Source organism: Juglans regia, chromosome 12, assembly GCF_001411555.2.
Source record: "Juglans regia cultivar Chandler chromosome 12, Walnut 2.0, whole genome shotgun sequence".
NCBI classification, from domain to species: Eukaryota; Viridiplantae; Streptophyta; class Magnoliopsida; order Fagales; family Juglandaceae; genus Juglans; species Juglans regia.
Genome location: NC_049912.1, coordinates 15,369,269 through 15,381,692, shown reverse-complemented (window position 1 = coordinate 15,381,692; position 12,424 = coordinate 15,369,269). Strand labels below are relative to the sequence as shown.

At 36.8% G+C, this 12,424-nt stretch overlaps 1 protein-coding gene across 1 annotated transcript; it reads right to left on the bottom strand.

Annotated features, from left to right (window-relative positions):
* Nucleotides 1–122: 122 nt before the first annotated feature.
* LOC108983730 (uncharacterized acetyltransferase At3g50280-like) lies at nucleotides 123–719 on the bottom strand. Its single transcript, XM_018955473.2, has one exon. It carries the CDS (start codon nucleotides 717–719, stop codon nucleotides 123–125), a length of 597 nt encoding a protein of 198 aa, XP_018811018.2.
* Nucleotides 720–12,424: the final 11,705 nt, after the last annotated feature.

Sequence of the window (12,424 nt, the reverse complement as noted above, 5' to 3'; positions counted from 1 at the left end):
GCACCCGGGATGGGGGACACGCCGCGTACCCGGTTCCAACTCAGCATAATTGAAACGGTGCGTTTGCACCTTAAGTCAAACGGTGCGTTTGCACCTTAGTCTGTTTCACTGCAAAATGCTTTCTATATTAAGTAAGAACCCGCAATCTCAGACCAGGAGTTAAAGAAATGCCAATAAGATGTTCCATCTGCAATTAAATGGTTAATGGAACAGCCTATAAAAATGCCATCTTTGAGCTCTGTCATTTGAATGGAAAGCAGAGCCATTGTATGCCCATCATGATTGATCGCTCTGTCATGATCAAATAACAACTGAACAACAGATGGGACATCAATCGGTGAAAGGATGTCCGCTATTTCCATGTCTAGTGCTGCGTGGATAAATTTAGCTCCATGACTGTTATTGCAGTCGACGAAAACCAAGCAGGAAGGTGGGTTTTCATTCTTTTGTGTCACAAGGCGGCTGGAAAGTGGATAGAAATGGACAAGGGCGAGGGCGAGGGAGCTCTTCAACCGGTCCAAGAGAGTCTTGACGAAGGCCTGATCTTGGTCATCTGATGCGGGAGGCTTGTTGTAAAAAAGGCCCTTTTGGATGTAGTGCGCAGAGAGCATGATAAGATCCCATGGCGTCAGGTAGAAGGGTTGCTTTGACTCTTCCGATGCATATTCTGGTTTGATAAAGCATTCTGAGATGTGTCGAACTCTGGGAGGATTCGACATGAGAATTGTAAGGGGAAGATGCCGGTTTTTGTAGGAAAGTGAGAGAGTCTTCAACCTCGCTAAGTACCTTTTGGTTGAATACCCTTCTCTGGCCTGGCTTTATATAGCTAAAGATAAAGCAAAACATGTTGACTGTAGCTGTTCCATATTTTTCAGAGCACCCATCATTTACATACTCCACAATAAAGCAAAGGTGCACACCGGTACAAGAAATTATCACAGCACCCTACCCTGACGTGCTCGTAAGGGACAATTTGTCAAACATCTGGGGTTCGAATTTGATTGGTTTGAAGGAGTGACCACTCGAAATGGAAAATGCAGTCTAACCACTTGTTTACAGCCGTGAGGCATCCTCGAAGTCTTGCGACATATAACCACGGGAAAATTTGAGTTTGGGAACTGCAGCCACCGCTCCCAGAGCTGTTGCGCAAAATGGTTTATGGGGCTTTTCTTCTCAGCGCAAACTTGTTTCTGGTGCTTTTGTCTTCAGCTCAATCGGACCACGATGAAGAACGGCTATCGCGCAGAATGGTTGCACCGCAAAATGCTTTCTGGTTTCAGGCTTTCAGAAATAATTTTGGCGCTCATTTCTCCCCTTTCCGTCTTCTTCTTTCTACTTTTTTTTTTTTTTCATACAAAAATAAAACTGACGTGGCTAACGCCACCTCAGTGATTCCGCAATGGGTACCCGAAATACGGGTACCTGTAGCAGAACTGAATTTTTAAAGAGGAAAATGATATAGTTTGCGTCTAAATAGGGAATTGAACTCAGTAAATAGTAATAATAAAATATTAAATAACAGTAAATAGTGATAAAAAGTAATTATAAAATAATAAATAATAATAGAGTATTATGAGCCTTAAGTTGTGTTTGTGTAGTGGATTTTCATTAATATTTAATATTTTATCATTACTTTTTACATACTTTTTACTATTATTTACTACTATTTAATATTTTTTTATTTTTTATTATTATTTACAAATCATCTGAGATCACCTTACTATCCAAACGTAGAACTATTTTGTAACTACTTTACAATTCTACATAAAATGAAGGGTAATTTTATTATATTGAAATTTATTTTTAATTGAGTAGCATGATTGTATTGGTTGATTGGACACGAATTGTAAAATAGTTGTAAACAAATTATAAGCATATTATTATTCTTTTAAAGAAGGGTGTTGCTATAGCTTTAAAGCTAATTGGGATGTAGATTGTGTTGCCAAACACAGGAAAATTGAGATAGGAGTCATTATTAGAGACGAAAATGGAGAAGTCACAACAGCTTATTGTGGAATTAGAGGCAATGTGGATCAACCAGTAATCGCAGAAGGAATTGCTCTTAGAAAAGCCATGGAACTTTGCAATGATTTGGGACTCAACAAAGTGACATTTGAAGGGAATGCTCAAAACATTGTTAAAGCTGTTTATAATCCAAATGAAGATCTATCATGCTATGGTAGTATCATTGAAGATTCAAAGTCTTTTTTATCTGCGTGGTCCAATTGGGTAGTTCAATATACACACAGAAACACAAACACAATAGCACATAGTCTTTGAGGTTGATGTTTCATGTGGCTTTTCAAAATGATTTGACTTTGAAGCGATTTCTTTTGGAGCATCTACAACTTGGCTTCCTTTGACAAAGACGATACTCATAGAGGTAGTGGCAACGGATGATGAGGCTTGAGTATCTTTGTCTTGGGAAGTTGTATATCCCAAACTAGTATGATCACAAATGGACTTTTAATTACTTAACATCTCATCCAATTTGGAGTTGTTGATTTTTGTTGATACTCTTGAGAACTATTCAATTCTTTGTCTAGTGCATCATTTGGAGTCTTCAATCTCAAGATCTCAACTTCAGAAATTCTAAGTGCCTCCAAAAGATTGTTCTATTCATTCTCCACTGCTTTTTCAGCTTGGCCATTTTTTCACATAAATCAATATAAGCCTCATGTATGTTTACCTAATGGTCAGCATCAACAAGAACTATATCTGAGTCATTATCATTAAATTAACTTTAAGATTTTGTTAGCACAATTTTTGAAAAATTATCAACAACAGTGGTAAAAGCCATAAAAGAATTCTCATCATCAAATGATGAACTAGAAGTTCCAAATTCTAAACAGTCACTCAGTGTGACATTCAGTGATTTTCCCTTATTTTTTTTAAAGTTTGGGGCATTCCACTCTTATGTGACCATATCCAGAACAATCTTAGCACTTTACTTTGTCATTTTTCTCATTTTTTTTATTCTAATTTTCTTTATCACTTTTCTTTACAGGAAGTTCCTTACCTCGTTTTTGTTTTCCACTAGCTTTCTTGTTAAAAAGAAATTTTCTAAAGTTCCTTGTAACGAGATCTATATCTTCACCATTCATATTTTCTTCATCAGAAAAATCATCTCGATCTTCTTTCACAATCTTTAATGCAATGGACTTACATTTTCTTGTTTGAGGATGTGAGGACTCAATTGTTTGCAAAGGGCCTACCAGTTCTTCAACATTTATAGCATCCAAATCCTTGCTTTCCTCTATGGCTGTTACTTTTGGGCGAAATCTTTCAGGCAAGGATCTTAAAATCTTTCTCATTACCCTTGAATCTTCTACCTTCTCGTCGAGATTAAACCTGAAATTCACAATATCATTAAGTTTAATATAAAATATTAAAACTCTCATCTGCTAGCATATTAATCTCTTCAAATTTTAAGGTTAGCATCTGTAGTTTCGAATATTTTACTATCTTGTACCTTCATGTGTAACCTTTAAATTATCCCAAGTTTCTTTGGCAATCTCATTCATGGAGATTCTTTTAAACTCTTCGGGAGATACAGCCATGAAAATAGCATTAAATTTGCTATTCCAGTTTTAGTTGTTGATCTCATATCTAGTCCAAGTATCAAGAGTTGTCTCAGGCTTAGTCCTTCCTCATTTATCTGCATACCACACACGTTCATCTAAAAACTTGATGAAAGCTCATACGAACTTTTTAATAAGTATAGTTTTTCCCATCAAAGTGTGTCTGGGTATATAACGACAACGATATTATCTACAGGGACACAAATCACATAGTAAACCACTCTCTTATGCCAATTGAAATTACTCAAATGTCCATGTATCATAACACAAAAGTCTACCAATTCACTCAATAAATTGGTTAATCGTGATCCATACAATTATTTAATAATAAAGCAATAATATAAAGTAAATAAATTGCTTAACACAAGATTAGTAACGAAGGAAAACCCTTTTAAAAACTCATTAAAGATAAAATCTTGTGGGGTAGCAAAACCCAAAAAAGTCAATTTTATTATTTGAAAATCAGTTTCAAGCAAGTTTCAATTACAAAACCTTGTCAATTGATACTCTTACTTGACCAGACAAACGACCCTTGTCTCTATTGTAGTAGCAGCCAGAACCTCTGAAGATCTTCAAACATTGGTTTTTCTCCTAGAACTCGAGTGGCTAATCGAGATCACGCTATCTCAATCTTGAATCAACGATCACACTTTTTGAAAGAAACAATATGAAAATTCTCTAAGAAATTTTCTCACCAAAATATATACTAGACAGTGCTCTAGAAAATATCCAGAACTGAATCTCTACTGATTCTAATTAATAGGATCCCTTAAATAAATAATATGAAAGTAGTTTGAATTATAGTAGGATTTTGCTGACGGAGCGACTTTGTCGCGAGGGACTCTTCTGATGGGATACTGACACGTAACAGTTAATTTTTTTAGCAGTAGCAGTTTTCCATTTAAACTCTTCTCTGGATAATTACATAACCCTTGAAACTCGATTTCCACACTCTTGACTTATCTAAAACACTTCCTAATAACTTGTAGATAAACTCAAAATAGTTATAGATAAAGTCAAAGTATTTTACATTCATTCAAATTACAAAACCAAAAATAAGATGAAGTATATCTTCTTAGTCACCTAGTCTTATCCAAACTTATCAACTTAGTCACTTAGTTCTAGCCAAACTCTTGCATCTACAATAGAAATAGACTAATAATTTAGTTTATATAAACATCATATTATAATATCCATAAAATAGATAATCCATTAAATCGGAAAAACCAGACCGAAATAAAAAAAAAAACCGTAAGTTCCAGATTCAATAATGAATTGGTCTGGTATTGGTTCTTAAATTTCTAAAATTGGTATATATTGGTTCAGTTCTAAAAAAGTTCAAAATCGGACCAAACCGGGCTGGCTACACCCCTAATGGGAATATCATTTCTCAAAACAATGATAAACACACCTCATTTTTCACAACACTTTACAAAACTATATTTTAAAATAAATTATATTTTTATATAATACCTTACATAAGTACCATCACTTTATAAAAATATTATCATTTTAAATTATATATTGTAAAATATATTGTGGAATGTATTATGTGGGTATCATTATTTAGTTTTAAACCAATAATAATAAAAATAATTTTAATGAGAACAATATACACAATTATTTTATTGACTTTTACAAAATATTTAAATAAAAAAAAAGATACAAGTATAATTATTTTTTATAATTTTTATATAATTACATTTTAAATGAGTGAGATTTTTTGTAAAACAACTTATAAAAGTAACATCATTTTATATAAATGTCACTATTATTTGTAAAAAATGATTGTAAAAAGATTGTAAAAACTAGTTATACGTATATCATTACTCTTAACTAAAATCTATTATTTGTTAAATTTATTTAAGTTGTATGATTTTAATAGGTTTAAAATAATTTTATTGAAAGGTTGTATATTATGTATGAAAAACAGAAACTTCGAAAAACCATACTAATTAATAAAAACAAAAATAACAAATACAACAACTTTAAACATAAACTTCAGTGCAAGAAAAGCAAATACACCAAGTCTTACACACTAGGCCTTAATCTATAAGGTTTCATTCTGCACTATGTGATCCCTATTAGAGATGTAGAAAAAATTGAACAACTGGTTGAACCGACTAAACCCGTAGGTTCGATTTGGTTTGTAACCAATCCGAAACTAGTTCGATATCGGTTTTCATATTTTGAAAACGGGTATATTTTTAATTTTTTTATATTATATATTAAATATCTTTTATATAATTTTTATTTTATATTATATATTATATGCTAAATTTCTAATTAATATAATATAAAATTTTAATCTTATTATTCATGTCTATTAATCTTATAATATAAAGTTAATATAACATTTGATATAACATTTAAATTTTAATCTTATAACATAAAATTAATATAACATGAAATTTTAATCTTAAACATGAATATTAATATTAAGCTATTAATATAGACTTACTTTTAGTATATGCATATATATAAAGGATAAATACATTTTTGCAAACATTAGAAAGTGTTAGGTACAAATTAGAGAAACGGATTCTCAAGTCTCAACTTATATAGTTCATACGTGTAAATGATAAATCAAAAAAAATTGGACCAAACCAAAAACGAAAAAACCGAAAGTTTAGATTTTAGTAATGAATCGATCTGGAACTTTCAAAACTGGTGTATGACAGTTCATTTCTAAAATTTGTCCAAAACCGAACTGAGCCGGACCGGTTACACCCCTAGTTTCCATTTGTAGGCATTACTCGGGCAACTGCCACGCATGCATCATTAGGATTTTCTAGTTCTTGTTTAGTTTCATTTTGGCTCATTTCTAGCTAATTTGATTACTCTATTGTGCAGTTTAGATTAAAACTTATTTTTCAATACATGATCCAAGTGCTCTTGATATGGCAACTTGTCAAACTCATCATTTTATAGAGGAAAGTTACCTAGAGATCATCCTCATATATTTTACCTATAAATTGACCAGTGCAAGTCACTTTCTTCTCCATAACCCCTCACTACAAGAAATAGTAGCTATTGCGGCAATATGTGGAATGCTATAAAAGAAAATGCCAAAATTAGTACTTTTTTGCAACGGAATAAATGTCGCTGTTAGATTTTACAGCAGATTACAATGGGTGCAGTTGGTTTACTTGTTACGGAGAGCTTTTGATCTTTTGCAACGAGTTATTCGTCGCAACTAGTAATCGTTTCTTTCATCGAATACTGTTAAGAAAGAGGGAAAAAGGGTTTGAATAATTCTGTGTATTTTATTTTGTGTTCTGCTTTACAAAATATATAAGTGTACAATGAAACTAATAATGGAAATTTACATATAAGGAAACTATACTATTGTAACAGTTACCTAAAAATAAGAAATCCCTGATTTTGTGCAATCTAAAAATATGGGAAGAGATGATTCTGTCAATACTCCCCCTCAAGTTGGCGCATGAAGATTCGTAATGCCCAACTTGCATGAGAAATGGTGGAAAATATCTTGTCCTAAAGCTTTGGTGAAGATATCTGCAATTTGCTCATGTGAAGAAGTGTGAATGGCTTTAAGGAGGCCGGAGTGAATTTTGTCGCGAACGATGTGGCAATCGATCTCAATATGTTTGGTACGTTCATGAAACACTGGATTGTGAGCAATGTGAAGTGCAGACTGATTATCACAGTAGAGATGGAAAGGCTCAGGATGAGGAATGCCAAGATCAGTGAGAAGTTGCTTTAGCCAGGTGAGTTCACAGGTTGTGACAGCCATAGCGCGGTATTCAGCTTCGGCGGAAGAAGAGCAACAGTAGTCTGTTTTTTTGTGCGCCACGAGATTGGACTGGTACCGAGCTGGATGAAATAGCCTGTGGTGGAGCGACGGGTGGTTGGGCAACTGGCCCAATCAGAATCAGTATAAGCTATAACCTGAGTGGTACTGGAAGAGGAGAAAAAAATGCCTTGGCCGGGGCTCCCTTTGATGTAGCGGAGAACACGCGTAGCAGCAGTCATATGGGGAATACGAGGAGCATGCATAAACTGACTAAGAATGTTGACGGCATAAACAATGTCAGGTCGAGTGATGGTCAAGTAAATGAGACAACCAACTAGACGACGATAAATGCTAGGATCAGGAAGTAGAGGTCCATCTTCATTGGAAAGCTTCAAATGTTGTTCCATCGGAAAAGAGGCGGTCCGGGCACCAAGTTGGCCACTGTCAGAAAGAATATCAAGAGCATATTTTCGCTGATTCAGAAAAATGCCTGCAGAAGAATGAGCAACTTCAAGACCAAGGAAGAATTTCAGAGAGCCAAGATCCTTGGTTTTGAAGTGAGTGAAGAGATGATTCTTGAAAAACTCAATTTGGGGAAGATCATTGCCAGCAACTAAGATATCGTCAACATAAACAAGAACAATAGTGATGCTGGTGTGAGTAATAAGAGTGAATAAGGAGTGATCAGCCTGAGATTGACGAAAACCTGCATCAAGAAGCACAGTAGTGAGTTTAAAAAACCAATTGCGGGAGGCTTGCTTGAGGCCATATAGAGATTTTCTGAGGCGACAAACACGGGTCTCCCCTTGAGTGCAATAGCCAGGAGGTGGGATCATGTAAACTTCTTCATCAAGATCACCGTGCAAGAAGGCGTTGTTGACATCGAGCTGATGAATGATCCAATTTTTTTTAGCAGCAATGGCCAATAAGCAGCGGACAGTGGTCATCTTGGCTACCGGAGCAAAAGTTTCATGGTAGTCAAGTCCTTCAACTTGAGTGTAGCCCTTGGCAACCAGTCGGGCTTTGTATCTCTCAATGGATCCATCAGCTTTGAGTTTGGTTTTAAAAACCCATTTACAGCCAATGGGTTTCTTACCAGGTGAAAGATGGTCAAGAGTCCAAGTGGAGTTAGCTTCTAGAGCCTGGAGCTCGGTAGACATTGCCTCGCGCCAATGAGAATGTTTGAGAGCATCAGAGTAGCATGAGGGTTCAACACAAGAGGTGAGAGCATTTAAATAAGTAATATGTGAGGGAGAAAAACGAGAGTAAGAAAGAAAAGCAGATAGAGGATGAGCAGTACCTGAAGTCGTTGTAGCAGGTGAAGACGCCGTGGGCTCTGTGTGTAAAGTGGGACATATGTAATCATGGAGATAGGAAGGCCGGGTAGTATGGCGGCGAGGACGAGAGACAGGTGGAGGTGGAGGTGAAGGTGATGAGGGTGGAGTTTGAGGAGGTGAAGATGAAGAGGCTGGAGTTTGAGGAGGATTTAGAGGTGTTTGAGAAGTAGATAAAGTGAGTTCAGGAATCGGAAGGGGAATGATTTGAGATGAAGAAGAAGAGGAGTCTGAAATATTCTGAAAAGGGAATTGTTGTTCATGAAAGGTGACGTCACGAGAGTAGAAAATGGACCGTGTATCAAGATTGTAGAGTTTGTAGGCTTTGTGAGTGCTAGGGTAGCCGAGGAAAACACATTTAGTAGCACGAGGAGAAAATTTATCACGGTAAGTACGAAGAGTTTGAGCATAACAGAGGCACCCAAATACACGAAGGTGATCGTAGTTGGGTATTTTGTTGAAGAGAACCTCAAAAGGTGATTTATTTTGAAGAGTACGGCTGGGAGTGCAATTGATGAGGTAGGCGGCAGTAAGAACACAATCACCCCAAAAAGGGAGGGGTAAGTGTGCTTGAAAACGTAGACTGCGAGCAACATTAAGAAGGTGCCGGTGTTTACGTTCCGCAACACCATTTTGTTGAGGAGTTTCAACACAAGTACGTTCGTGAATAATGCCGTGGTCAAGAAGATAAGTTTGAAATTGATGAGAGAGAAATTCTTGTCCATTATTAGTTCTAATAATTTTAACATTGGTGTTAAACTGAGTTTTGACAAGAGCAAAAAAATGCGTTAAATGAGTGTAAGCTTCAGATTTAAAACGCATTAAATATATCCAAGTGGTGCGAGAAAAATCATCCACTATTGTGAGAAAATAATGTGCTCCAGATAAGGAAGAAGTATGATATCCACCCCAAATATCACAAAAAATACGATTAAAAGCAAAAACACTTTTATTAGCAAAAATTGGAAAGGGTAATCTTGTATGTTTAGAACGAGCACAAACATCACAATTACAAAGAATACAAGGAGAATCTAAAATTTTAGGAATAATAAAACTGGAGGGATGACCTAGACGTTGATGCCATAGGGTCTTATTAGCAGTAGATTGAGCAGCAAAAATCACAGGTGGGTCGGGACGGTACACGTAAAGCCCATTGCAGAGTTCACCCGCTCGAATCAGCTTCATCGACTGTGGGTCCTGAAATAAGCAATTATTAGAAGAGAAAGTAATAATGCAAGAATTGTGAAGGGCAATTTGGGAAACAGATAATAGATTAAAGGTTAAAAGGGGAACAAAATAAACTTGAGTGAGAATGAGAGAAGGGGAGAGAACGCATGTGCCGAGACCCTCGGCAGGCACATCTTGACCCGTGGGAAGCCGAATCGAATGGGGGGTTGCAAGGGGTTGGAGATTGGCGAAAGCTTCCTTGTGGTGGCAGATATGGTGGCTCGCGCCACTGTCTACCACCCAATGGAGGCGCCGATTGAGAGGAAAATCAAGATGAGGGGAGAAGAGATGATTCTGTTTGGGTCGCGGGTTACGTCTAGGGGGGTAATCGACGAGAGTCCAACAACGATCGCGGGTATGGCCATCTTTGCCGCAAGCCGTGCACTTGAAAGGGTTTTTTGGGCGTCCACTAGATCGAACAGCCATGGCCATGATTTCCGATTGAGAGGGTCTAACGTTGAGCAGCCTTTGTTGCTCTTCTTGAAACAAAATAGAGAAGACTTTGCTGATGGGTGGAAGTGGATCCATGGCTAAGATTTGAGTGCGAAGGGAGGCGAAGGAATCGTTGAGACCAAGGAGGAACTAGAACACCTGTTCATCATCGGCTTGCTGCTGTAAAGCTGTGAGGTCAGTGCTTTGTTTGAGATGACCAAGTTCATCCCAAATTTGTTTGATTTGGTTATAGTAATCATGAATGGAATTTGTGGTTTGATGTAGGGAAGATAGAGTCCGTTTGAGTTGGTAGATTCTGGCATTATTGCCATGACAAAAACGAGAGGAAAGGTCCAGCCAAACATCACGTGGGTTGGTGTGATATTCAAGAGAATTGGCAAGAGAGGGGCTGATGGAGTTGAGGATCCAGGTAAGAACCATATCCTTTGTTTGGTTCCATCGGGTGTATTCGGGTGTATTAGGTTCAGGAGCTTTGAGAGTGCCATCAACAAAACTAAGTTTGTTTTTGGCATTGAGGGCTCGGGTCATGGCTTTTTGCCATTTGGGATAGTTGTCGCCGGTTAGGAGTCCATTGACAAGGGTTAAGCTTGGTGAATCTGAGGGATGAAGAAGATAAGGGGAAGGGAGGGAAGGGAGAGGCGGGTTGGAGGATTCATCCATGGTGATGCCAAGAAAACGAAACCTAGCCTGATACCATGTTAAGAAAGAGGGAAAAAGGGTTTGAATAATTCTGTGTATTTTATTTTGTGTTCTGCTTTACAAAATATATAAGTGTACAATGAAACTAATAATGGAAATTTACATATAAGGAAACTATACTATTGTAACAGTTGCCTAAAAATAAGAAATCCCTGATTTTGTGCAATCTAAAAATATGGGAAGAGATGATTCTGTCAATAAATACTTTCCTTCAGGATACGGCTAATACGGCGATAATATTTTGTCGCTGCAATAAAACTATAAGAACTTTTGACGTTTTGGGCATTTTCTCCTCTGATCTGCGACGTTTTGGGCATTTTCTCTGTCGATCCCCTTTCTCTATCTAAACCCTACCTCATCTTCTGGAGTTCACGATTTCCCCCACCACCATGACTGAATTTTGTTACCGTTATGAGGTGACGATTTATTTGTCGCAACTAGGAATCGTTTCTTTCATCGAATACTTTCCTTTGGGATACGGCTAATACGGCGATAATATTTTGTCGCCGCAATAACAACTAGAAGAACTTTCGATGTTTTGGGCATTTTCTCCTTTGATCTGCGACGTTTTGGGCATTTTCTCCGTCAATCCCCTTTCTCTATCTAAACCCTACCTCATCTTCTGGAGTTCGCGATTTCCCCCACCACCATGGCTGAATTTTGTTACCGTTATGAGGCGACGATTTATTCGTCGCAACTAGTAATCGTTTCTTTCGTCGAATACTTTCCTTCGGGATACGGCTAATACGACGATAATATTTTGTCGCCGCAATAACAACTACAAGAACTTTCGACGTTTTGGGCATTTTCTCCTCTGATCTGCGACGTTTTGGGCATTTTCTCCGTCGATCCCCTTTCTCTATCTAAACCCTACCTCATCTTCTGGAGTTCGCGATTTCCCCCACCACCATGATTGAATTTTGTTACCGTTATGAGGCAAGATCTCCAAATCAATTGTAAGTTTCTTTCTATTTTGCATTTTCAATGGTGCTGTTGGAAAAATCTGAGTTAAATTTTTCTGTCTACACCAGGCCGTTTATCTCATACATCATGCATGGGTTTCTCATCAATCTAACCAAGTTTTTGTTGATTTTATATGAATGAATTTACCTTTTCAGTGACTTTGTATAATGTACAAAGACCCAACATATATATGCTATCAAACATCCAGACCTCCACTTGTAAGTCATTGATGACAAGTTCGAAGATTTGCATCTAAATCAAGGTATTTCTTTTCCCTTAAAATCTCTACCATCAAATTATAGAGATATCTATCCTCCAATTTTGGATTTTTAAGCTTTAAGCATTAAACTCAATTTCTGGAAAGCATTTGCAGTGTTTTGGGAAGAATTGTTGGGAATGCATTCATTCTA